The sequence below is a fragment of the Schistocerca serialis genome, chromosome 5 (assembly GCF_023864345.2).
Source record: "Schistocerca serialis cubense isolate TAMUIC-IGC-003099 chromosome 5, iqSchSeri2.2, whole genome shotgun sequence".
Lineage (NCBI taxonomy): Eukaryota > Metazoa > Arthropoda > Insecta > Orthoptera > Acrididae > Schistocerca > Schistocerca serialis.
In genome coordinates, this window is record NC_064642.1 from 74,925,504 (window position 1) to 74,939,783 (window position 14,280).

General features: G+C 41.3%; 1 protein-coding gene across 4 annotated transcripts in view; it reads right to left on the minus strand.

Moving 5' to 3' along the window:
* Window positions 1–384: 384 nt before the first annotated feature.
* Window positions 385–14,280, minus strand: part of LOC126480720 (NEDD8-conjugating enzyme UBE2F-like) — a 69,595-nt gene continuing 55,699 nt past the window's right edge. The window contains exon 3 of one of the 4 annotated variants that reach the window (XM_050103978.1): window positions 385–2,421. In XM_050103978.1, coding sequence (XP_049959935.1) covers window positions 2,305–2,421 — 117 coding nt within the window. In that variant the 3' untranslated portion in view covers window positions 385–2,304. The remainder of the gene's footprint in view (window positions 2,422–14,280) is intronic. The other 3 variants (XM_050103979.1, XM_050103977.1, XM_050103976.1) reach the window with 3 other exon arrangements.

Below are 14,280 nucleotides of genomic sequence, written 5' to 3' on the forward strand. Positions count from 1 at the left end.
ACTTACGTGGCTCTTAGGAATTATTTTTCCCTATTAAATGCAGTACAGTTCCAAGCATTTATTACAATAGTGAACGTGTATAATTTTGTTTAAGATGATTCCAAAACTTTTGTTTGAATGTATGCTATACTTTGTATGCATTACATTAACAACGACATGTCAGACATTCACGTCTACTGAGAGTGAAGAACAAAATTAGTAATTACAGAACAGAATGATTTGCATGCTGTTTCTTCCCACCTGTAATAGTTTGGGAGGCTGTCATCTATATTTTATTCCTAAATAAAATCAGCAGTTTATATTTTTGGGGAAGATCAAACCTAATAATACGCAGTATAAAAATTCATAATGTCATGTGAAGTGTAAAGAGTACATTACAGCAGCTTTGACGAAATGCGATTTTTTTTTTTTTTAACTTTTATACTGTCCAAATTATAATGATGTAACTGACAAATTTTAAATGGGTCAATCAGTTTAAAAACTTTACAACAGTCTAAATTTTTCATGCAATTTTAGCATTCCATCAGTCAGTATATATTCATGGGAGTTTTTATTCATGTGTGTCTCATCATTTTCTGATGTGGAATGTAAATATAAATGATTTGTCACATTGTCTTATCACAGAATTGTGTTTTAGTTGTTAGTTTGTGATCACTGTTCAGAGCACTCGCTGTGTTTTTGTACTTACCTGTGGAATTATATTGTGATTAAGGAGTGTGTTGTGCCTAATATATTGTTTATCTGAATATATGGAAGATTTTATGACTGTTGCAATGTCAATGAAAATGTGGGTATTTATGAAGGGTATTTAAAATGTTTGAAATAGTTTTATCACGTGTGTTGTTTGATATGCAAACTTGCAAAGTTATTGTTGGAGTGTTTCAACTATGCATTTTTAATATGGCAGATTCATGTTATCCTTATACACCAAATGTACACATTTCAGTGAAATAAATTGTTGTAGAAATCTTTGTCTAAAAACTACTATATTAAGCTGTATGCCAGACATTCGCCCAAATTTGATGGAAGGTATATTAAATTTCAATTGCTTATTGTGATAACACTTTTGCTAAAAATAACAGACTAACTTATTACCTTACTACAGGCAGCATCAGATACTACAATATTGTAATGAAAATTTAGGATCTGTGATCAGATTAAGTTTAGTTAAGGTACAGCCATCAGAGAGGCAGGTATGGTGTTGCACTTGACAATGGGAGTAAAATATGTTCACAGGATTTCTAGGAGAGAGGGGAATGAACAATGTGAAGCTATAGAGAAATACATAAAGGCTGTAAGGTAGTGATATTTTTCGCCCCTACTGCTTAATCTATACATCAAGCAATGACTATAATAAAAGGTTCAGGAGCATGATTAAAATTAAGAGTGAAAGGATATTGCTACCCGTGGTGAACATGAGGAAAAATTGTAGTAAATTTAATAAAGATGAAAGTAATTAGGAGTAGCGGAAGTTAAGTAATTCTGCTGCCTTGGAAACAATGAGAACTTAAAAATCTGATTAGCTAAGGCAAAAAGGTCACTCCTGGCCAAAAGAAATCTGCTAATGTAAGACACAATCTTAATTTAGAGGAAGAAAATTGTGAGAATGTATGTATGAAGCACAGCACTGCATGATAGTGAATCATGGACTGCGGGAAAACAGAGAAAGAACCTGATTGGTTTGATCTCAGTCAGAACACTGGCTGGTGGAAGGGGTATTGATCCTGAATGTTGAAATTTTGAACGGTGCAAATCGCAGATCTCCCTCTTCAATGAACCGTGAAACTTGGTATATATTATTTTTGCCATTTTCAATTATTTGAATAGTTCAGCTTCATGCAGGATTGGCTTCAGCAAACTATAAATAAATATTGGCCAATGGGTCAAAGTTATACGAGCCAAAAGCTCCAGTGTTCCTGGGGGAGAAAAGACTCACTAATGAAGCACTTTCCAGAAATGCTTTTTTTAAGTTTTAGCACCCCTATCAGGAAGATGTATAGCACCAGTGACACCTCTTGATTATCAATTATTCCCATCCAGTGTTTAATTTTTTTACACTTAGAAACATGGTATACAGTGAAGCAAACATCCTCTCTTTATGCCACAGGTTTTTCATTTGTTGCTATAAATAATACTAACACAACACATTTCATTGCAGAAATAGCACACATTCTTAATACAGCACAAGTTTTTTTTCCTTTTTTTTTTAATTCCTTAATACTTCAGAAGGAGTTAGATATGTCAGAACAGCAAAACTTTGCTTTCAACAAAAATAAATGCTGCACTTAACATAACATGATGTAGTCATCTCTTTGCAAATTTATTTACATATTCACGAACTTTGCTTCGAAATGCATCCTTGTCCCTAGTGTAAAGCTCTGCTGCCTCTATGTTGAGTGGATCATCAAAATTCAGAAGATCCTGTAAAAGAAAAACATTTAGAGGGTTTTTGATTTGTAACATTATTACATTTACAATTTGTACAGAAACCAGATAGCAGTTATAAGAGTCTGGGGACATGAAAGGGAAGCAGTGGTTGGGAAGGGAGTAAGACAGGGTTGTAGCCTCTCCCCGATGTTATTCAATCTGTATATTGAGCAAGCAGTAAAGGAAACAAAAGAAAAATTTGGAGTAGGTATTAAAATTCATGGAGAAGAAATAAAAACTTTGAGGTTCGCCGATGACATCAAAGGACTTTGAAGAGCAGTTGAACGGAATGGACAGTGTCTTGAAAGGAGGTTATAAGATGAACATCAACAAAAGCAAAACGAAGATAATGGAATGTAGTCAAATTAAATCGGGTGATGCTGAGGGGATTAGATTAGGAAATGAGACACTTAAAGTAGTAAAGGAGTTTTGCTATTTAGGGAGTAAAATAACTGATGACGGTCGAAGTAGAGAGGATATAAAATGTAGACTGGCAATGGCAAGGAAATCGTTTCTGAAGAAGAGAAATTTGTTAACATCGAGTATAGATTTAAGTGTCAGGAAGTCATTTCTGAAAGTATTTGTATGGAGTGTAGCCATGTATGGAAGTGAAACATGGACGATAAATAGTTTGGACAAGAAGAGAATAGAAGCTTTCGAAATGTGGTGCTACAGAAGAATGCTGAAGATAAGGTGGGTAGATCACGTAGCTAATGAGGAGGTATTGAATAGGATTGGGGAGAAGAAAAGTTTGTGGCACTACTTGACTAGAAGAAGGGATCGGTTGGTAGGACATGTTTTGAGGCATCAAGGGATCACAAATTTAGCATTGGAGGGCAGCGTTGAGGGTAAAAATCGTAGAGGGAGACCAAGAGATCAATACACTAAGCAGATTCAGAAGGATGTAGGTTGCAGTAGGTACTGGGAGATGAAGAAGCTTGCACAGGATAGAGTAGCATGGAGAGCTGCATCAAACCAGTCTCAGGACTGAAGACCACAACAACAACATTATTACAGTATAAAACACAAGTTGCCATTTCTGTCAACACACAAGTTGCCATTTCTGTCAAAACGGCAGAATAAACAGCAAGATGTCAACCGTTATATAATATGTATGGAGTGATTACATGTTCCACAAAATAGTAATGCTGCTTGTGGCAATATCTACGTAACATTAACACAATGCCTTCTCTCCCTCCACCACCCCTTGCTCCCTCCCAGAGAGAGAGAGAGAGAGAGAGAGAGAGAGAGAGGGAGAGTGTGTGTGTGTGTGTGTGCTTGCTTGTGCATGTGCGTGCTCACTCGCGCGCGCGCACACACACACACACACACACACACACACACACGCGCGCGCGCAAATAAGTAAACATTTAATGGACAGGAACAAGGTCTGAAAGTCGCATGATCTTAGCCAAATACATGCTTTATGGATACTCACGAAATACACCCCTCCACCCCCCTTTTTATTAATAAACCATTCAGATATTTAAATATATTACTTACTGTCCACTAAGTTTTGCAGAAGAAATTTTCACTGTAAAAGCAGCAAATGGAATCACACCCAGACAAAAATATTATTTAACAGAATAAATAAAATTTTTGGATATATGGAAGTTGATAATATACAAAATTTAATCCAGAGTGTTTAATAAGTGATACTTAACAAGATGATTATTCAACAACAATGTACTGGTATAAAAATGACAATGCACTCAAAACAGAATACAAAAGATGAGATTTATTTCAGAATACCAGAACTTACTTCATTTTTATTGTTTTATACTGCACTGTGGTTATTACATTAACTCTTTCTGAACATTAAGTCCAACACAACTGCAGTGTACTGACTATTCTGCCAATCAATGACTTGCATTAATAAAGTGAGCTGTGGTTATATAACAAAGGCTACATATCAGGTGGATGTGAACATTTAATAAGCAAACTGCAGTAATACTATTGCTAAAAACTGTCTTCAGATACCAGACTAATAAATGTATCACTGTCAGATTTTGATAATGGAAATATTTGAGACTGCAAGAGAACTTCTCTTATTATTTGTTCATTTACCAAAGAAGCAAGAGTACATTTAGTGAAATAAAATTGATCTCACATCCCCATATGACAAGGAAGATGATAATGATTCTAAAAATTAAAGGTTTTTATGAGATGGGTAATCTTCTCCGACAAGATGCTAAAAAAAGTTGTGGCCCTATAATCAGTACACAATGTATGTACTTAACTTACATAACATATCATTAATTTGTTACCCCCTCCCCAGGCAGATTAAAATACACCACTATGAGAAGGTTGTCCCCATATTTGTCAATAATAACCACCCACTGTCACTCCTTACATCAACTCCTAAATATACTGCAGGGTTGTCATCTGACTATGTAGTAATTTGCTACTCCTATCATGGTTCCGATTTCAGAAAGGTCACCTATTTATGAATTTACTGAGCAAGTGATAAAATATTTAATTGTAAAGTATCACTTCGTGAAGGCATTTGATTGTACCAATCATACTATTGCATTAAAAAAGTTTTTAATAATCAGCATATGCCTGGTTTTGTTCTTATTTAAGAAACAGAATGCAAGAAGTTACCCTAGGCTGTTTGGTAATACAAAGGGAGATGCCACATCATCTGCATCATGCAAAGTTACTACTGAAGTCCCAGAAGATAAGATCACTATCTCTATGTTCATGATCTACCATTTTACTTGTTTCAGGAGCCAAAATTAATGCTATTTGCATATGATACAAACATTGTTGTGAAGCTAAGCAAAGAAGCATCATCAGAGAAAATAGTTTATGAAATGTTTATTAAAGTTATTTATTTGTTTTGGACAAATGGGCTAGCTTTAAACTAAAAGAGAAAAAAGTCACAGCTCATTCAGTGTTGTCAAGTCAAGAATATCACATCAACAACTGAGCTGTTCCAACAGTGTATAGGAAATTGGGTACAATATCTTGTTCAACATTTTGAACTTAGTTTTTTTTGCAACTGCACACACCACAACAGAGGAGTATCTGTTGAGAGGCAAGACAAACTTAATGGCTCCTAAAGAGGGGCAGCAGCCTTTTCAGTAATTGGAGGGACAACAGTGTGGATGATTGACTGATCTGGTTATGTAACATCAACCAAAACAGCCTTGCAGTGCTGGTACTGCGAACGGCTGAAAGCAACGGGAAATTACAGCCGTAAATTTGCCGAGGGCATGCAGCTTTACTGTATGGTTGAAAGAAGATGGCGTCCTCTTAGGTAAAATATTCTGAAGGTAAAATAGTCTCCCATTCAGATCTCCAGGCGGAGACTACTCAGGATGACGTCGTTATCAGGAGAAAGAAAACTCGCATTCTACGGATCGGAGCACGGAATGTTGGCTTCCTTAATTGGGCAGGTAGGTTAGAAAATTGGGTTTAAAATAGATGTAGTGGGATTTGTGAAGTTCAGTGGCAGAAGTAACAAGACTTCTGGTCAGGTGAATACATGGCTACTATAAACACAAAATCAAATAGGGATAATGCAGGAGTAGGTTTAATAATGAATAGAAAAAATAGGCCCACAGGTAAGCTACTACGAACAGCATAGAGAACGCATTATTGTAGCAAAGATAGACACGAAGCCCATGCCTACCACAGTAGTACAATTTTATATGCCAACTACCTCCGCAGATTACGAAAAGATTGAAGAAATGTATGATGCGATAAAAGAAATTATTCCGATAGTGAGGGGAGACATAAATTTAATAGTCATGGGTGATTGGAATTCAATAGTAGGAAAAGGAAGAGAAGGAAAAGTAGCAGGTGAATATGGAATGGGGGTAAGGAATGAAAGAGGAAGCCACCTGGTAGAATTTTGCATAGAGCATTACTAAATCATAGCTAACACTTTGTTCAAGAATCATGAAAGAAGGCTGTATATGTGGAAAAGGCCTGGAGACAACTGAAGGTTTCAGATAGATTATATAATGGTAAGACAGAGATTTAGGAACCAGGTTTTAAATTTTAAGAAATTTCCAGGAGCAGATGTGGACACTGACCACAGTCTATTGGTTATGAACTGTAGATTACAACTGAAGAAACTGCAAAAGGTGGGAATTCAAAGAGTTGGGACCTGGATAAACTGAAAGAATGAGAGCTTGTAGAGAGTTTCAGGGAGAGCATTAGGGAACAATTGACAACAATAGGGGGAAAGAAATACAGCAGAAGAAGAATGGGTAGCTTTGAGAGATGAAATGGTGAAGGCAGCAGAGGATCAAGTAGGTAAAAAGAGAAGGGCTAGTAGAAATCCTTGCATAACAGAAGAGATGTTGAATTTAATTGATGAAAGCAGAAAATATAAAAGTGAAGCAGGCAAAAAGTAATACAAACATCTCGAAAATGAGATCGACAGGAAGTGCAATATGGCTAAGCAGGAAGGGCTAGAGGACAAATGTACGGATGTAGAGGCATATATCACTAGGAGTAAGATAGATACTGCCCACAGGAAAATAAGAGAGACCTTCAGAGGAAAGAGAACCACTTGTGTATCAGGAGCTCAGATGGGAAACCAGTTCTAAGCAAAGAAGGGAAGGTAGAAAGGTGGGCGGAGTATATAGAGGGTCTCTACAAGGGCAGTGTACTTGAGGGCAATATTATGGAAATGGAAGAGGACGTAGATGAAGATGAAATGCGAGATACAATACTGCATCAAGAGTTTGACAGAACACAGAGATTTAAGTCAAAACAAGGCCCTGGGAATAGACAACATTCCATTATAACTACTGAGAGCCTTGGGAGAGCCAAGGCTATCAGCTCTACCATCTGGTGAATAAGATGTATGAGACCGCAATGCCAGTGGAGCTATAGTACAGGCAAAAGTTATCAGCATACAAAGAAGCCAATATGGACGTCCCCACAACTGCAGCTAGCCCATTGATAGCAATTAAAAAGAGACAGACACTCAAGACAGAGCCTTGCGGGACCCCACTCTCCTGGACTCAGGTGGAACCAACTTGCACGCAGAAGGAACGAAGCGACAGAAAATTCTGAATAAAAAGCAGGAGTGGGCCCCTAAGACTCCACCCATGAAGCGTAGTGAGAATGTGATGTCGCCACATCGTATCGTACGCCTTCCGCATGTCAAAACAAATGGCAACCAGACACTGACGGTGGGCAAATGCTGTGCGGATGGCAGAATCCATGCAGACCAGATTATCGGTGGCAGAGTGGCCCTTACGGAACCCACCCTGGGATCGAGCCAGAAGTTCCCAAGACTCAAGTAGTGAACTCAAACCTCCAGTTCATCATGCGCTCAAGTAACTTGCACATAACATTGGTGAAGCTAATGTAATGGGGCGGTGGCTGGCCACCTCCAGGGGGTTCTTGCCAGTCTTCAACACTGGGATGATAATGCTTTCTTGCCATTGAGAGGGGAACTCACCCTCAACCCAGATACGGTTGAAAAGGTCGAGGTGGTGTCGCTGGCAGTCCACCGAAAGTTGTTTGAGCATCTAATAGTGGATGTGATCCGGCCTGGGAGACGTATCAAGGCAAGCGGATGGAGCACTGTAGGATTCAGGGTAGCACGTATGGAATGAAGGAGTCCTACTTTCCAACCACTCTTTCAGGGAGCAGAAGGCCAGTGGGTAATTCGTAGAAACTGAACTCCCCGAGCATAACGCTCTGCTAAAAATTCCGCAATCGTGTCTGATTCAGTACAGACTGCTCCATTCAGGGAAAGCCCAGGTACACTGACGGGTGTCTGATACCCATAGTCGCCTGATCTTGCACCAAACCTGCCATGGAGATGTGGGTGGCAATGGTGGAGATATACAGTTCCCAGCACTCCTGCTTATCGGGCTCGGGCATGGGCCTGTTTAAGGGTAACGAAGTGTTCCAATGATGAGCGCGGCTTATGACGCTGGAGGGTCCCCTGCGATCTCTAATTGCCTCGGCGATCTCCGATGACCACCAAGGCACAGTCCTCCACCGAGGGAACCTGGAAGAACAGGGAATTGCAGATTCCGCAGCAGAAACGATGCTGGAGGTGATCGTGTGAACCACCACGTCAGTGGTGCCATGAGAAAGAGGCTCAAGAGTGGCAATGGAGGCGAACGAGTCCCTGCCAGCCTTATTCAAAGCCCATCTGGGGAGGCACTCAGGTGATTGATGTTGGGGCAGTGACAGAAAGATCAGAAAGCAGTCACTACCGCACAAATTGTCATGCACACTCCATTGGACAAACGGTAGAAGGCCAGGGCTGCAGGCCAGAAGGTTGATGGCTGAGAACGTGCCATTCGCCAAACTGAAATGTATAGAAGCACCATTATTTAAAAGAGGTAGGTCAACCTGTGCCAACACTTGCTCAATGACAGTGCCTCGGCCTATTGCCACCAATCCACCCCATGAAGGGTTATGGGCATTAAAGTCCCCCAATAACAGAAAATGTGGCAGCAATTGGGTTATCAGCGCAGCCAGTACATGCTGTGGGACATCACCATCCCATGGAAGATGGAGACCCCAGACAGTAACAGCCTGAGGCATCCACACCCTAACAGTGACAGCCCCTAAAGGTGTTTGAAGAGGGACACACACATTGTAAAGAGAGTTACAGACATAGACACAGACTCCAGCAGATACCCTCATAAGCTGCCCGATTCTTACAATAACTGCGATAGCCATGGAGGGCGGGGGTTCGCATCGCTGGAAACCAAGATTCCTGGAGAGCAATGCAGAAGGAAGGGTGAAGGCTGAGAAGTTGTCGGAGCTCAGCAAGGTGGTGGAAAAAAACCGCTGCAGTTCCACCAGAGGATGACATTGTCCACGGCCGAAAAAAGCGTGAAGGAACTGAAGAGGCAGATTATGCCACTGGATCACCTGCTGCCACCAACCAAGTACCCATGTGATTGACTTCCATGGTGTCTGAGGGTCCGGCGAGATCTAGGTCCTCATTGGACGCCAGAATCTCCACCCCATCCTCAGACGCAGAGCTTGTAGGTTGTGGTGGGTTGGGCGCCACCACACATTCCTTGGTCTTAGAGGTGGTCTTCTTGGACTTTTCTCACTGCTCCTTAGGTTTCACTGGCTGGGAGGGCTTCACTGATTCAGTCTCTGGCTTAGAAGTGGGGATGGACATCCCCAATGGGTGGGAGGGTGTTGCTCCCCATGGTCAAGGGGACAGGTGTAGTCTTGTGGCTCGGACAGCCAACTGGAATTCGCTGAACTGATGGGCCCTATCACTGTTGTCGTAGCGGCGGCATAAGAGGAAGTCATTCACACAGAATAAAGTTGTTCATGTTTCCTCTTAGCCTCAGTGTAGGTCAGTCGGTCGAGGGTCTTATATTTCATGATTTTCCGCTCTTTCTGTAAAATCCTGCAGTGTGGTGAGCAAGGTGAATAATGATCTCTGCAGTTGACACAGATGGGAGGTGGGGCACATGGAGTATTGGGATGTGATGGACGTTCACAATCTGGACGTGTGAGGCTGGAAGTACGGCAGGAAGACATATGGCTGAACTTCCAGCACTTAAAGCACCGCATCCGGTGGAGGGATATAGGGCTTGACACATCGGTAGACCATCACCTTGATCTTCTCAGTCAATGTATCACCCTCGAAGATGAAGATGAAGGCACCAGTGTCAACCTGATTATCTCTTGGGCCCCAATGAACACGCTGGACGAAATGAACACCTCACCGCTCTAAATTGGCGCACAGCTCGTCATCAGGCTGCAAAAGAAGCTCCCTGTGGAATATAATACCCTGGACTACATTTAAACTCTCATTGGGCGTGATGGTAACTGAAACATCCCCCAACTTGTCACAAGCGAGTAATGCCCGTGACTGGGCAGAGAATGCTGTTTTTAACAAAACTGACTCAGAGCGCATTTTGGACAAGCCCTCCACCTCCCCAAACTTGTCCTCTAAATGCTCAACAAAAAACTGAAGCTTCATGGACACAAAGGATTCCTCATCAGCTCTCGTACATACTAGGAAGCGGGGCAAATAAGCTTTGCTGCCATTCTTAACCTTTCGTTCCTCCCATGGTGTGGCCAGAGAGGGAAACGATTTGGGGTCATACGTGTTTGCATGAAATTGAGCCCTGGAAAGCTTAGAGACTGCTGGCGGCTGGCCACCAGCAAGAGAAGATGTGCCACTCTTCATTTCTTGTCATCCGCCCTGATGCCACCCACTCCAACAAGGGCCCTCCCCACAGGTCCCACCCAGCCACAGCAAGGGCCACTGCTGGGAGTCCCGATGCCCTAAGGAGACAGGCATCTACTCCTTGGAATATGTGGGGAGTTAACGGCGCAGGCATCAGCAGAGCGATCCCTGTGTTGTCAAGGGGCTACAACCAACATGGTACATGGTGACCTCAACACAAAGGACTGGCTACCATGCTGGATATCAGGTGCAAAGAAGTCCATGGTGGTCATCAGCGCAGAAATCGGCACAACACAAAGGATGGCGGAAACTGCACCCAGAAATGTATCCTCACCCAAGAGACGGAGAGTGAGCACGACTGCAATGCGACAATGAGAAAGCGGGCTAAAGGTCTCAATGCACAATGCACCATGTAAGGTGCCCTTCCTCAATTGGCTCGCTCTTGGGAAAAATTTGGATGTATGGATGTCAAACCCCACAGGGGACCATCACATAAAGGCCGAAATGTGAGAGACTCCTTTTATCCTTTTAGTCATGTCTTACGACAGGCAGGAATACCGCGGGCCTGTTCTAACCCCCGCACCCAAAGGGGGAAGTGCTACCTGTCAGAATATTCGCAACAAAGTGACAGGCTTTGATGCACTTCTGTAAAGCGGTAAAGCTCTCATAATACTAGGTACTGAAAACTGGCTGAAACCTGAAATTGATAGCAGTGAGAGTTTTGGAGAAAAGTTAAATGTACATCAAAACGACAGGCTAATGGGAAATGGAGGTGGTGGATCTGCCACCGCAGATAAGAAACTCAAATCCACCAATATAGAAATTAAAGCTGCATGTGAGACTGTTTGGGCATGACTCATTATCAGGGGTGGGCACAAAATGCATTTGGATCTTCCAGTCGCCCACCAGGCTCATCTCCTGATGTAACTGAAAACTTTGGAGAAAACCTCAGTTCACTTGTATGCAAGTTTCCCAATCATGTTGTAATCACTGACTGAGACTTTCACCATCCAACAATTAATTGGAAAAATTACAGTCTTGTTAGTGATGGGCATGATAAGAGATGCTGTGAAACCTTACTACATGCCTTCTCTGAAAACTAGTTAGAACAGATAGATAGGAACCCCATGATGGAAATATGTTGGATCTAATGGCAAAAAATAGACCTGACGTCTTTGAGGGTGTCCACATTGAAACTGGTATCAGTGATCATCATGGGTTGTGGCAGCAATGATTACCAAAGTACAACTAAAACAATCAGAAAGATATAAATGTTCAGTAAACTAGATAAAAAATCAGTAGTACCATAGCTCAATGAGGAACTTGAAACTTTCAGCACATGGCAGGAGCATGTACAAACTTAAAAGAATCGTTGACCATGCACTGGATAGATATGTATTCAGTATAGGCATAAAACACAGCATAGAACTAGAGAGAGAGAGAGAGAGAGATGCTAAAAGGAACACATTTGGCTGTCAAGAGGGCAATACATGAATCCTTCAGTGACTACCATTGCAGAATACTGTCAAACGACCTTCCACAAAACCCCAAGAAAATCTGGTCATATGTAAATGATGTTAGTGGCACCAAAGTTATTGTCGAGTCCTTAGTGAATCAGACAGGAACTGAAACTGAGTGTAGCATAGCAAAAGATGAAATGCTTAACTCCGTTTTCTAGTGTTCCTTTAGAAATGAAAACCGAGGAGAATTCCTCCAATTTAATCCTTGCATCATTGAAAAGGTCAGTGAAATCAGTATTAGTGTCTGTGGTGTTGAGAAACAGCTAAAATCGTTAAAATTGAGCAGACCTCAAGGTTCCAATGGAATCTCCATAAGATTCTATACTGAATTTAGGGCCAAGTTATCCTCTCTTCTCACTATAATCTATCGTAGATCCCTTAAAAAAAAATTCTTAATTTCTGAAAAGTGTTTCACTCAGTGCCACACCTATATTTATTGTCAAAAATTTGACCATATGGAGTATCAAGTGAAATTTGTGATTGGTTTACATGACTTTTTGGTAAGGAGGACACAGCATGTTATGGAAGTGTGTTGGGACCCCAGCTGTTCACGTTGTATATTAATGACCTTGCGGACAATATTAATAGAAGCCTCAGACTTTTTGCAAATGGTGCAGTTATTTGTAATGAAGTACTGTTTGAAAGAAGCTGCATAAATATTTAGTCAGATCTTGATACGATGCAAAATGGCGCAAAGATTGGCAAGTTGCTTTAAATGTTCAAAAATGTAAAACTCCACAGTTCAGAAAATGAAGAAACATAGTATCATATGGCTATAAGATCAGTGAGTCGCTGTTCAAATCAGCCAACTCATACAAATACTTGTGCTAACACTTTCTAGGGATATGAAATATAAACCACATAGGCTCCGTTGTGGGTAGAGCAAGTGGTAGACTTTGGTTCATTGGTAGAATATATGTGAAGTGCAATCAATCTAAAAAGGAGATTGCCCAGGATGGAATGTAACAATATTATGGAAAGGATAGTTGCTACTCACCATATAGCAGAGATGCTGAGTCACAGAAAAGCACAACAAGAAACTGTCACAAAATAAAGGCCGAAAGCTTATTTTGTGACAATCTTTTTGTTGTGCCTATCGACTCAGCATCTCCGCTATAAGGTGAGTAGCAACTATCGTTTTCATAACATCGTTAAAAAGATAATTGCTTACACATCACACACACAACCTATTCTAGAATATTGCCCAAGTGTGTGGGACCCGTACTAAATAGGACTAACTGGGAATATTCGATGTATACAGAGAAGGCCACTATGAATGGTGAAGGGTTTTTTTTTTTACCCATGGGAGAGTGTTACCAAGAAGCTGAACTAGCTTTCTCTTTAAGATAGACGTAACTATCCCGAAAAAGTCTACTAACGGAATTTCAAGAACCAGCTTTAAATGATGACTAGGAATATACTACAATCCCTACGTACTGCTCATGTAAGTCTCGTGAGGAAAAGATTACAATAATTACAGCACATACAGATGCTTTGAACCATTTTTCCTGAATGGAATGGGAAGAAATCCTAACTAATAGTACAACAGGAAATACCCTCTGCCATGCACTTCTAGGTGGTTTGAGCATATTAATGTAGATGTAGATGTAGAAAGCTGTTTTCATGATCTTGATTCACGGCCAAGATACCTTATCCTCATTTCTTCCCAACTTCAATACCACCTCTCCCATCCATTTCACCTGGTCCTCCTCAATCATAAGTGCCACCTTCCTGGATGTTGACCTCCACTTTTCTGGTGGCCCCATCCAAACCTCTCTTCACATTTAACCTGTTAACCACCAACAGTACCTGTGTTCCGACACTGCCACCCCTTCCACACCATGAAAGTTCTTCCCATACAGCTTGGCCACCTGTGGATGACACACTTGCAGTGAGAAGAACTATTATCTATTATGCTAAAGATCTCATGAATGCCTTCAGAGACAGTCACCGCCCCCTGCCCGAAACTACTCAGCAAATAGATTTCCCATTCCATATTCTCACACACCCCAACCATACCATCATCCAAAGGAATAAGCCACAAAGGAGAGCCTTCCCCAACACCCAGCACTCAATATCACTCTGAACTGGAACTGGTTAACCATATTCTTCGTCAGGGCTTTGATTCTCTCTCATCTTGCCCTAAAATGAGGGACATCCTGTCCAAAACCCTCCCCACCCATCCTG